The following is a 14,222-nucleotide window of genomic DNA, read 5'->3' on the forward strand; positions in this document are numbered from 1 at the left end:
AGACCGGCTATGGAAACAAACCACTGAGAGGCTGCGATACAACACAGGCAGAAGGAGTGAGACACCATGACTCCACTATACCTTTACACAGATAATAGCTCATATATATAACCTTTTAAAGGGACACATGAATCATAAACTGTGTATCCATTTGTTAAAAGTGTGCTAACTAATGTATCAGGCAGCATTTGAAGTAGATGTAAGATGATTTTTTATGGCAAAGGTCAGTCGACATTCCACATGTTCATTTCAGTTTGTCCCCCCCGTTTACCTGCCGTTTTTCCTCTCGTCCTGTTTGTTCAGGAGTACAAGAGGAAGCAGATAGAGGAGCAGCGGCAGGCCGAGCGGCTGCAGAGGCAGCTGCAGCAGGAGCGAGCGTACCTGGTGTCACTGCAGCAGCAGCAACAGGAGCCGCCGCGACCGCCGCAGGACAAGAAGCAGCTGTACCACTACAAAGACCAGGCACCAGGCAGCAACGACAAACCCGCCTGGGCCAAAGAGGTAGAATGCACAGCCTGAGGCACACACACACACACGGAGGATGTATTATAGAGGGGATTTATGTTAGACATTTACAATTTACTAAACAAAATACTGATTTATGAACTTACTTACTTACACGCAGATTCAGAGGCAGCTCTGTATGTGCGCAGACACTCAGGTGAAGCTTTGCGAACAAAAGACAAAAGACAGGTTTACAAGTGAGAACAAGACTGAACCCGCTGAGCAGCTCGCCACTAACAGCTGTTCAGCCCCAATGACAGAGCCTAGTCGGTTGTAAACTCAACATAAGAACACAAACACGCCCTGATTGGTTGTTGTAAGAGGCTGCTTCAGGCTCCCTGGAGGTTAACAGTGTGTTTGTTTATGTCTTTGTGGAGTTCTTCTGCCCTCCAGGTATCTTCTGTGATGACACTTCAAATGACAGTTTTCTGTTTGTTTTTAAGGTGCAACAGACGGACGACAAAGCTGTGAAACTCCTCTTGTGTTTTTAATGTGATACTTCAGTCAAATGTTTCATTCCAATAATGTATTTTTTACCTTTTTTACAGAATTAAATAAAGTGTGAGATCTGCTTTTATCAACAGTTCTGAGTTCTGTGCACGTGTTCTGTGCACGTGTCATGGAGGTCCACTGAACTAGAAAACACCTGATAGAAGTCGTTTGTTTGTTTTGCTGTGCACACGTTCATGTGTCCGCTCTCTTGTAAACAACCTTGCCCTCCAGGTGATGCGTCGAGCTCAGAGCAACTCGCCTCGCATCCCTCCCAAGAAATACCACTCCTTCAACGAGACGCGAGACGTCAACCTCGACAACCTCCTCTTACTCCCCGGTTACAAACCTCGCCGCTCCCGCCCCCCTTCCTACCCCGCCCACGTCAGTCCCTCCAGGGATAACCTCCACGTGCCTCGAATCCGCGTCACCTGTGTCCCCGAACATAACCCCAACTCCTCTCAGCCGGTGATGCGCCGGCAGAGCCCGACCAAGGGCCCCGACTCGAGGGGCCGGAGCCCCAGCCGCCGGGTCAGTCGGAGGATGAACAGTCTCTGTGCTCCTCATTCTCTCCCTCCTCTGTTTGATCCTGCAGTCTGTGCAGGCTGACTTACTGACTAACCCTGGCTGGGGGAATGATTTCCTCTTAAATCACTCTTAACATTTTTATTTCTCTAACCAGGCGGACTCGCACGCATTAACTCTGGGCTCGCGGCAGAAATGATAATGTGGTCTTTTTCCTTTCTCATTTCTCACTGGGACCTTTTGATTAATTTCCTCTTTGATTTGTGCTGTCACTGCTTCCAACCACTTTCTTTCCAAATACTGACTCCCACTTGTTGTGTAACAGCACTGAATCATATTTTTTTATGTCAGCAGTCCTACAATGAGAATGGTAACATGCAGGTGTGTTTACCATGCTGTTACTTTTGTGCTAATTACCAAAAAACAAACCAAAGTATTCCACAAATTGAGGTTTTGACCTGATGATCTCACTATATGGAAAGAGAAGGGATCACGAAAATTGTTTGTTCATCCAGGGTGGGCCAGAAATGACTACAAATGTCAACCTCACGGTGGCGCTAGAAGGACATCAAGGGGATCACCAGAATCTAGATGTATAACGATACACAATCCACGACATGATTTTTGTTTTACGAAATTATTTTGAAGAGTTATTTCTCAAACAAGTCTATAAAATATGTTTCCTCTTATATTTTATCTTTTATTTGTGAGATAGGGTCTCCGAGTTTAAACAGGAGGGTGCATCCTCAGTTTCAAGATTTCATAGCAGTCCGTCCAAGAGTTGTTGAGGTATTTCAGTCTGGACCCACAGGCAGACAGAGTAGGCAGAAAAGTGCCATAACTGCCACTGAAGTGATATCCTCTAGACTGTTCTCAGAACCCATTTCCATTTTTCTAAGTGCCTTGTGTGAAGTTTTACTTCTCTTCTGTCCTGTTTCCTCCTCCACACTTTAATCTTCTCTAAATCGTCTGTATGTTTAACCTTCACATTGCATTTTACAGGTTACTGACACTGACTGGGTGTTGCAGGTTGAACTTTTACCGCAGTGGCTCTCAATCTGTTGGTTTTATCACCATAATTTAGAATATAAAATTACATTTATTGTAAAGTTAAGAATATCAACTTGGTCTGGATTTAGAGTTTTAATTTGGATTGGTTGAAAGAGTGAGACGCAAGTAAACGTCAGTTTGTTCCAGCTGGTTGAGAGCTGCTGTTTTATTGCATGTTGTGGTTAATATGGGATTGTATATCTAATGGGCACTAACTTCAACTACTGAAATTAACATGAGATTAATCTTTCAGGCTTTGTTTATGTTCATTTACTGACCAGGGGTCTCTTGAATTCCAGATTTTTAGTCTTCTTCTTTCTCTGTATTTTATTTATTTGTCCTTGTTAGGATGTTGAAAGTGTTAAATCTTGAGAGTAAGAAAGAAGTGCAGCACACTCTGTCTCCAGATGCATTTCTCTTTCATTTAGCTGATGACATTTTGGCCCTCTGGCCTTCTTCAAGATCAACAATCAAGATATATATAATATATATATATATATAAAAGACGTGGTTCGGGAGAGGGCCAATCCGCCCTTTTCAAGTGTGCATAAATTCTGCTTAAGTGTCCTTGAGAAACACATTAAATCTTCATCAGCTATGCAGCCACAGTCCTCTCTCCGACCCTGGTCTTTGACCGTGGAAGTGACAAGAGGGGATGTGATCAATAGAATGTAATAAAGTGCTTAAATGTTAGGAAAGATTCACGTAGTGAGGCGGCGGCCATACTGCAATTTATAGCACATTCAATAAGATTATTGATGAAGAACATGTTAATGCAAGGAGAGAATTAGCTTGACCAACCCCATTAATTGCGACAGAAATTGTGGGATATTGGGATTTGGGATCTGTGACAGGTATCTCAAAAATGACTGTAATCAGACAAGAAAGGTAATTTCACGTAGAGACGTTGTGCAACATGCATCCCATGCTACTCAGACAAGCAGACAAAAATAGTTAATATTCAAATGTTACAACTATTTGATGCTAAATAAGAGAATTTAGATTATTGGACAGTTATGGGGTTGTGTTGCCCAATAAATTCTATTGAAGGTTTGAGAAAATCCAAGACAGTTGGGAGTTTTCCTAGTTAGGTCAGCGTACTGTGATATGCCATGTTTTGTTCTTTAACAAGCAGCAACCTGCCAGTGAGTGACTGTTTATTTTGGGTGAAGAGTACATAGTCCAGAGGTTGTGTGTCAGACTTCAAACACTCAAACTTACCTAAATATACATATTGTGTTCCCAGGGTAATGACAAGTGCCCAGTATGCTCAACAAAGTGGCATTCCCAATATGTTTGTAAAAAATTAAGATGCAATGAGCCGTCTGTTATCATTCATTGTTTCTTTGAAGACTTAGATCTGCAATGTTCAACAAAACATGGGTGACTGACATTAGCCAAGTTATAGCAGCAAGTCACTGACCTCATTCATGGCTCCTAAGTGGTTATGCAACCTCAATTTGCTTCTTCCTCTGGGTGGTATCTGATAAGTGCTGAACAGTGTGTCTCCTGGCAGCAGAAAAGAGGAACAAGAAGTCAGGGCGAAGCAGAAAAAATAAAGAACACCTCCCAATGGCTCAGTATAGCAGCCTAAGATTAGCAATCAACACTTCCGGAGTGACTTTTAGAAAGAAAAAAGTAGTAGTTGTATTTTTTTATCACACAGTTTTTTCAGTCATATTACATTTGTCAGATATTTGTGTAAGAACATATACTTTTAAATCAGACAGTGCATTCCACACTGAAATTAGGTTGAGAGAAATATCAATTCAACTTCAAACTTTTATAATTTCTTACATAATTTTACCCAGGCAACTCAACACACGTTCCTCTGCTGTAATCACACACACACACACCATGTACACCTCCACTTTTTATGACTCTCCCTTCTTCTTTGATCACATCGTATTAGGTCAATTCTCATAAGCCAGGGTAGAAGCGTGGTAGTGTCAGTCTGTCGGTTCCACTGTTCTCCAGACTCATATATTTCAACTTTTGTACAGACATTCATGGTGCCCAGAGCATGAATCATACTGACACTGGCTTCTCCTCTTACGCCATCATCAGGTTCAAATTTTTATTTCTCTGATACTTTGGTTTATGATGCTGAATTGCCAAACTAGTGACCTCAGCCATCAGCCTAATTCCAATTCAGCAGTTATTAGCATGCTCTATTGCATTGCAGACATTAGCATTTAGCTCAAAGCACCACTATATATTCAGCCACAGGCAGCTGCAAGTGTGCTTCTATACTCTTAATCTTATTTAAACACACAGATGTTTCTATTTCATATTGTTTGTCAATCTGCTGCAACCTAAATTTATATATTTTTTTATTATTTTTGTCTCTTGTTTGCATTAAAATTGAGTGGCTTTTATCTGTAGTTTACCTACTTATTTACACATTCATTAATTTAGGCCTACATATACATTGTATTGCAGTTTTATTACCTATTTTCTATTTATTTTATTTATTTAGTAAGTATGTTGGCCATGCTTTAACTGAAGTGTTTTGAGCTTGCACGGACACCCAAAATTTGGAAATACAATCCATTTACTTTAAAGTTGTACCACAAAAGACTAGTGCAACATGTTACTGATGAATAAGAAGAAAACAATTGTTCTGTCTGAGTAATACAATGGTCTTTTGTTATGTGATGTTAAGTGATCTATTAATTTCCACAAGTAAACTGGTATTGTTACAACACTGCTAATGCAATAACCTTTATTTCTTAATCTTTCATCAGCACTGACTTTTTGTACCTTTCTTGTAACTTCAAGAAACTAAACGTTAGACTTGGATTTTTCATTGTTGCCCTGGTGATGGGATCCACCACGAACAGAACACAGGAAGTGTGGCTAAGTTATATTTTTCTTGTTATCATAGAACAGCAAAGGAAGTGGCACCCTCCTACGCCAAGCTTGTGTACAGTGTTATTTGGTCAAAATGAGGCTATAAGGCAATATGGTATCAGCTCTATCTCCCCTTTTTCTACATTAAGTGTGTTGGCCTTTTCTTTGGATTTGTTCCACCATTAACCTGGAATGAAAGCTCTGTGAAAAGGTGGTCTAACAAGATAGGCCGCCATCAGCTATAGTCACAGTAAATAAATCTTTTTAATCCGTCTAGGGACCTGCAGAGTTTATATGCTGGCTGTGAAGCATCACTTTTTAAAGTAAGTAAGACATGTTTCTCTCATATATTCTTTCTTTGTGACCCAAAATGTCTTTTTGTCAAAAATATAACAAACTAAATGCATTGCCTTCTCTTTATCTGTGTATGTGGAAACAGTATTGAGTCTGTATGTGTATCTGCTATCAGATATTAAGACATGGGTTAATGATGATATCTATGATGAGGAAGACAACATGCTGTTCTCTTATTTTGTGCAGAGGAGTAACCTGACAAGGACACAAAAGTGGTTCCTTTTTCAGACAGAAAATATTAACATACTTTTACCAGAATGGGCAACTGCACTCAGCTGTTAATAAAAATCAAAGGAGTTGTGGCAGATTTAACCTGGGTTTTTTGTACAATTGCAAGGCTGGGCTTTTGTGCCATAAAGTCATTAGTGTGATAAGGACCTCTAATTAGCCTCATCCTGCAGGCTTGCCCCATCCTTCTCACACCAAGATTAGAGAGGTTCATCACTGGGAGAACAGCTAAGTTCCATTTATCTCCATTACGTCATGCAGGCATGTTCAGTGAAGTGAGACGACTTTCTTTGTAACAGTATGGTCAAAGGCAGTATGGGGTTGTTGACCTGCAAAGTCGAGGTCAGGGTGTGTACTCATGCATGTTAACTGCGGTCGATTCTGACGCTCTCCTGTGGTTTCTCAGAGCACGGATGTACACAGTTGCTGTTGACCTGGTGCAGATGAGCAACTTATTGTCAACAAAGCACAAACACTCAACACTGCAGAAACAATACAGAGATGTGAATTAATTCTCACTCAGATCTGCAGCATAAACACGGCAAGATGCACAAACACAGACAGCAGATGGTTTGTGACGACAGCACTTTTGTCCTGCATCCCAACACTAGAATGCATGTTTAAAAATAATCAAATATTCTGGTCACTCAGCTAGTTTTACAATCATTACACTATCAGAGACATAATCACTCTTAAATTATATTTCAGGATAATTATTTTGGCTTCACTCTGAGAATTTGGTACAGTTGACCAGTCACCAGACTGAGTGGCTATAACCATGCATGGAAAAATCCAATGATAAACTGTGACAGTAATGTTAATTTCACACTTTGTTGCCAGTATTAACTCCTGATCACCTTACCACACAGTAAGGAGGACTTTCTGGCCATGTGACTATGTCCACAGTCAACAGGTATATTTGAAAATGTTAAAAATATCAATCTTGGTATAATGGGGAGATTGTCTTTTACAAATGCTAACAAGTGTGAGTGATATAGTTTTCTGATGCTGTTGTTAGAAAATTACCATTAGCTTTGTCTAATAAACTCAGAGGTCCCTCAGGCTGCAGTAGCTCTCTGTTGGCGAGCAGCATCTCTGTCCCTCTGCTTCTTTGTTCTCTGCAACACAATATACATCTATGACATAATGTCATAGCTGTAACCTCTTTATATCCGTTTATAACATTGTTTTAAACATTTATGAAGTTCTGGCTGTATCTTACCCAGTGCTCCTTTAGAGTGAGGTAAGTGAAGTAATGTCTGTTAAAAAACTAATAATCTATCTATCTAATCTAATTAGCCATCATACACTACCGGTCATACCAGGCCAACAAAAGGCTGTATCAGCAAAACTCTTTAGATTATTGAACTGAACAAGGCTTTGTTTTATTATTGATTTATTATAATCAGATATTACAGACCTTGTTGCAATCATTCCCTTAATCAAGAGGAGGGTCCAAAGTAAAAATATATTAATGCTGGCAAGGACCTTGCTTTTTAGATACAGACTCAGATTTGTCCATTAAATTAGCATAATATGGAAATTCATCTTTGGCACTGGAATAGTTGTTGTGTGTGTCAATGCACATTATATACGACAATACATAACATAACACAAAATGATGAGTGACTGTAATGAAAGTGATAGGCGCAGTGATAGTGAAGCCTATATAACCATCACAACAATACATAATACACAGCAGTAAAATGTATATTAAAACTAATTTAAAAAAATAAATACAATTTAAAGAAAATGTGTATGAAACATAAAGCTCAGCCCTTTTGCAGTATGCGGTCTCTAACATGATCCTAACCACAGACAATTGGTTAAATGTACTCTTCACACATTCTCTGTTTGACCAATTGTTTTATCACGTTGATAGCTTCAATAATCTTCAGGAAATCCGCTTTAGTCTGCACTTGTGCATTATACCTTTAGATTTTAGATAACCTCTGGCTTTACAGTGCACTTCAGCAACTATTGAGTATACATATTTTTTGGATGGTAGAACCTAATCATTCATTTTGATCTGAATGCCCGACAGAGACGTGAGTCACTGGTAGCAGCTCACTGTGTAAAGGCTGAGTGGAAACGGTCCTCTACTGGCAATACTGTCAGTAATGACAACCAATCAGACTACCCTACCTCAGAAGACTCTATAGTAATATTCCTCTGGACAGAAATTGAGATTTTCTATTAACCTTAAAGGTCCAGTGTGTAAGATTTAAGATGATTTATTGGTATCTATTGTGTTTCCGTTACCTTATAATTTCATTCTAATTTTTAGCAACAGACCCCAGAAGTGGGTGTAGTGTACATCTGTCTGAAGGCCCTGTGTGTGTCTGTTTATCAGGTTATTCAGGTGTTTGTGTTTTAGGTCTCAGCTGTCCCCATAGCAGCTATCAGTAGCTTTTCCATCTCCACCAGGATGTGTGTGCATGACATCCTAGCGTTGACATGAATCATGTTCTCATAGTGTTGTTCGATAACAAATATATTGCCAAACTCATGGTGCTGCATTGCAACAGTAAAATACAACAAGGGAGTTAACATCTCTTCTCATGTGGCTTATTTCTCTCATCTACTTGTTCCAAATCATATTTAGATTTTGTGGATGTTCTTCCTATCTAAAATAGGCTCCTCTTCCTCTTTCACACTCTTTAAATAGTAGAAAACAATTTTATGATTTCTTAAGAATTAGCAACATAAAATACTTTATTTTGAATTAATCTGACTAATGATTAATTTTCTCCTAAGAAGTGAACTCACAATCTTTTTATTTTCTTAAATAATGTCTCAGTTCATTCTATTGATTTCACATTTGAGATGATCTTTTGACACATTACTCTTCATTTGAAAGAAATTAGTGGTTTGCTTGCAGTTTGGCCAATTTCATGCTTCACTGGACTGAACTGCAAAGTCAGAGACTACATTGAATTAAAAAGAATACATTCAAGGTCTCCTAAAAAAAATGCAATTACGATTCACTGCATTAGCATTTCCATATGACCAACAGAACCTACCGAAGGAGTTCATTACTATTACTATTTTTGTAGCATAATAAGTTAAGGAACAAAGTTATGATTTATATAACACTAAAAATATGACTGTAAAATGTTAAAAGTCAAAGACAACAACATTGTTTTCACTGAACATTAGTCAAGGATACCTCTCCGAGTTCCTTTTAGGCCTACTAATCTTAAACATCCGAAACAACAATGCTGGAAAATAATGGAACTCTTTTGTTATGCATGCTTTGTATCAAAGCACTTGACTGTAATTATGCCCAGGAAAGTAGAACAGTGTAATAAAATGCAGAGTACTGTAGATAACATATAAATAGACAGTATGACAGAGTAAAGATAAATCATTTTTGATTTCATAGCTTGCCTGGCCTCTTGGGAAAGATTGTTTTTTAATGTCTCCATTTTGGGTGAAACTTCAAAAGTCCAGCTCTCAAGTTTTATCCAGTTTGTGTTGCTGTCACACACTTTTTATATATTAATTTGCTCTGTCCCTATCAAATAAACAAAGAAAAGAAACTCTGGCTGCAAGATGAACTCTAGCTGCAGGCAACCCTGGGAATACTGTATAGGGCATGCTTATAAGCAGACTGCAAATTTACTGTAAAAAAAGTTCAAGTTAAAAAAGGCCCTGCAAGGAACTTTTGTTTTTTTTGTTTTGACACAAGTGGCCTGAGCACCACTTTTTGCTGTAAAGATCTTGATCTGGCTAGGTCGTGTAAAGACCGACATAGAATGACTTGTGGTTGCGTTTATGCTCTGTCACTGTCGTTTTTGGTTTAGGAAAGGATGCGGATCCTTCAGTGTTAGCCATAACTACAAAATCTAACATAAAGCCAAACTTTGCCTCTAAAAATGTAAACTTCTCTTCTTCGCTCTTCAAATCTCTCAATCTTCAGGCATTAAAAACAACTACGTAGAAATAGCCAGTCTTCTCACTGGTGGGCTGGTTTGCTTATGTAGGTCATATAGAGTTATCAGTATTACATTGAGGCTGTTTCATATCCAGCTAAAAACTCCTCGTAGAGGCTTTAATATAACTTAAGATAAGTTGTAAATATCTCTGTAGATCTGTATACAGTAATAAAAGTGTTTATATTGCCAGCAGATGTACAACTTGTTAGAATAAAACTCACAAGCCAAAAATCCAATGTGGTATAACATTTGCAGCTGAAGGACCCGTATACATTATAGTTAATAAAAAAGGGGGTTGTGAAAAAGGGTTATGGTTAAAAAACAAACTAGAAATAAACTAAAAATGAAAACTAGACTTTATAAACAAACAAAAACAAACTAAAAAAATGTTGTGTGCTTACAAAACTGACTAAAATAAAATAAAAAATATACAGGAAATAGATTTAGTTTGTTAGTTTTTGTCAATTTGCTCAAATTTGTTAACACAAGAAGCACGAGGAAGCATCGGTGCATGTGTTTATTGAGTCTGGGATGTCTTGGCTGTGAGTCAGTTGCCTTCATGATGTGTTTTGTACCTATAATACCTATTCTGAACGTCTTAAATCTTGCCCCAGACAAATACCCCATTAACAAAAAACGACCCACTCTGGAAACTAACTGAAACTAAACTGAGGTGAAAACGAAAATTAAAAATAAAAACTAATGAAAGATACTATAAAACCTTTAATTATGCATAGACACATACTTGAAGCAAAAGCAGCATCAGAGGAGATAGTGCTGAGCAATGTGGAAAGGTATTATGAAATCTCTCTAAAAGTTAATTTAAATGTGGCTTTTTCATTTGTCACTTTTTCTGGAGTTGTGGTCTCTTCTGTTCCTCCAACTGGAGGCTGTAAATAAAAGGGTAGCGGGGAGAGGGTGGCTGATGGTGGCATGTTTGTTAATTGCCCCAGATACCAATTTTGCATGTGTGTGTGGAAGGGTGGTACATTCTAACAGAGTGATACATAAGTGATTAATGACCGAGTGAATGTTTTCATTTTAAACACTGCCAAATGAATGGTAAGCCCTCTTCTTAAGTATTATTACTGAAACATAAAGATCCCATCGCAACTGATAGGCTCTATCCCTCTCTCTTTCACAGTAAACACTTCTCTTGAATTTGTCTCATTCCAATTCATGGCTTCAGCAGACAGAAACCATCCAAGGCTGCAGCTATTTATACAAGTTGGATGTCTGCCAAAGTTATGGCGAATAACAAAACCAGAGATAGTCTTTGGTTTAAAATCTCTTTCTCACTTGGTGTGGAACGGGTCAAATGTTTACTTTTTTCTGCAATTAATCACTGTAACAGAGGTTTGAAGGTGGCAGAGAATAAGCCGGGAGTCGTTAGGGGATGGAGTCACTTCCTTAAGTGGTAAAAAGAAAGAAATCAGCCCACGCCCTGTTTATTCTCACATTAATTACTGTAAAAGAGGGAATAACAAAGGACTGTAATTCCCAGGTGTCTCTGTAATGCAAATGTATACACTCTCATAGATATAAGAGTTCTTAATTTAGTGGAGCAAATGAACACAAATCCTGTGTGGAGAAGTTATAAGTGGTGGGTTACAGCAGGTCAGAAATAATCAATCTTTTATGGGCTCAAGGATAAAGCATACATTGTGCTTAAAGTATGATCGGGGGATACAATTAACTTAGACTTGAAGAGAAAAAAGGCTTGCATCCCTATTTTTATTCCATGAATATCAACTAGTGTCCAGAAAAATCATGCAGTTGATTAATATCATCGGTTGCTCTGGGATTGGTCCTTAGAAGCCTCTTGTCCATCACTTTCATTCATCTATTTTGAAGACAAAATGGTAGAACTGTTCATTTATTTATATCTCGATTTACTATACCACCATCACCTGACATTCACCACTGCCTGTGGCCATTACCAGTAAATGAGACAACACAATCATCAGCATTCAAATGGCACCAAGCCCTTAGAGTATAGACATAATAGGATTCTGATAGATACCATTTCTTGAACTATTAGAGAACTGAGGGGTTTTCTTCTTTTCATTTGTAGTAAAGTAGTCTAGGTTTGAATCACTGGTGTTTTTTTAAACAAAGATGGATTATAATTCCCCTCTGTGCTGACTAGGTCTACAGGGACTTTTCTGGTGAATGGTACAGATTCGTACACACTAATTAAATCCACACAAGGACAGTATTGCATTACTCTTCTCCCTATAGGGTTAAACAAAGGGAATAATTCAGCCCGGACTGCATAATTCACACTATAAATCTTGCATTAAGTCCCAGAGTTATGGCATAATCTGTGTCTTCCAACAGGAAGTTCTTGTTAACCGAACTAGTCATTGGGTCAATCCCCCTACAAGTGTAATAATAATAAGTCTAACCTCCTGTGATATTTTCCCTTTGTGTGTCACAATCAATAAGACAGACAAACAAAGTGGCTCCCATGAGACCTACAATTTTTCTGCTAAGGGGAACTTTCGGATGCCATTCTGCCCTCTATCATTGACTACAGTAGTTAATGTAGAGTTTACTGTACTGTGGCATAGACATTATTTTCATTAATGCCATGTAGGGAAATGTTTGTTGCTTTTTGATGGTGAAATGTAGGGAAATTCCTAATGGCAAATGTAAGAGAAGAAGAGAGTGCGACTGAAACAAGCTCAAGCCTCAAAAACATTCGAAAACAGTGTGATGTGTTATGTTCGCACGCTAAAATACGACAGCATCCTGTGTTATATACTGTACTGTATGTGTTACGTTGATCAGACCCCCATGACAGATCTTTTGTATATGTTGAGCTCCGTCTGGAGGCCACAGCCCAGAAGTTGTTGAATAGTACAATAAAGTGTTTTTACAACCTCTTCCTCCCTCTGAACTTTAATAGGGTAAAACTGAATGAACAGTGACTCGTAGACCCGGTCAGTAGCTGCTTAGTCTATATTTGGTTTGATCCGTTCGAAATATACGAAATAGTTTAGTCCTACTGTTTATCTGAACCACACAAACTTGGATACTTTACACTTGCAACAAGAATACACTCTGCCTCTGTAATTGCATGGCAGTGCGAACAGTGTAGGATTTATGGTCTTTGATGGACATACACCCATTTGTTTTTGGGTGGACCTCACCCACAGTCCCCTAGGGGCCTTTACCATGGAACCAATTAGTGGTTCAGGCTCTGGATTAATCCTAAGGGGAATGTCTTTGTTCCAGAGTTAAATAAGGATATGATTGGCTTGGACATAAATTCCTTGATTAGGAGATTGAATGGATTAGACATGACTGCACATTCAGGAGAAAAAATACTTTTTTCCTGCATCATCAAATTCAATTTGGAATTTATTTGATGATGTTTTCATTCATTTGTGTCTCTTGTTTCATTGTGGCTTATGAAACATGCACCAATTGTTAACAGTTTGAATGTGTGTTTGAATGTGTGTGTGTGTGTGTGTGTGTGTGAATGTGTGTGTTTCCTGTTGGGTGTAACAGAGAGAAAAGTACAGTTTGCACTTACTTTAAATACACAGATTTTAAAATCTAATCACGTAGACTAGGCAGAAAATGCTCTACTGTTAAAAAGTCGGATCAGTGTTCATATTGATATTGATTTTACTGTGTTAGAATTTAATAGAATTTGAAAGAATCAACTTTATTATTACATACAAAGCCATACACAGTACAACACATAGTTAAGTTTGTCCTCAGCTTTTAACCCATCTTAATTACTAGTAACAGTGGGTAGCCAGTGTACAACGCCTGGGGACCAACTCCAGATCTGAGCAAGTGCCTTGATCAAGGGCACTGACTGGAGAATCTAACCTAACATACATGTTTTGATGGTGGTTGATATTCATATGAATTGTTCAACAGTTTGAGAAAAACTCTTATTCAGTTTCTTGTCGGGTTAGGTGAGAAGTTTGACACAACAATCTTCTCATCTAACTCTCAGCAAGAAACTTGGTTGTGTTTATTTTTACAAACATGTGGCTGTGTTGCAAATGTAATACCAGTAAAGTAATTTGACATTTAAGAGAACAAGAGAGAGAGAGTGTTGAGACTCTCTCATTTCCTCCTGAAACCTTCCCCTAGAGGAACAATATCTCCAGGTATTGTTCCTCACAGATTACAGGAAAAATATAGTAGGGGGAGGTGGGAAGTGCAGTTTGGGTCATTAGGTCAACATCACAACTTTCTATGAAGAAGAAACGTGGGAATCAAAGAGGAGATGGTGTGGAGGGAAGATAGATTTATGTT

The 14,222-nt window shown here is 38.5% G+C and overlaps 1 protein-coding gene across 1 annotated transcript in view; it reads left to right on the top strand.

The window, feature by feature from the left end:
• Window positions 1-1,987, top strand: part of LOC118334038 (traf2 and NCK-interacting protein kinase-like) — a 2,293-nt gene extending 306 nt beyond the window's left edge. The window contains exons 2-3 of the mRNA XM_035669850.1: window positions 304-501; window positions 1,228-1,987. Coding sequence (XP_035525743.1) covers window positions 304-501; window positions 1,228-1,602 — 573 coding nt within the window. The 3' untranslated portion in view covers window positions 1,603-1,987. The remainder of the gene's footprint in view (window positions 1-303; window positions 502-1,227) is intronic.
• Window positions 1,988-14,222: the final 12,235 nt, after the last annotated feature.

This window comes from Morone saxatilis, unplaced genomic scaffold (genome assembly GCF_004916995.1).
Source record: "Morone saxatilis isolate NCDOM2014 unplaced genomic scaffold, NCSU_SB_2.0 Contig22, whole genome shotgun sequence".
NCBI lineage: Eukaryota > Metazoa > Chordata > Actinopteri > Moronidae > Morone > Morone saxatilis.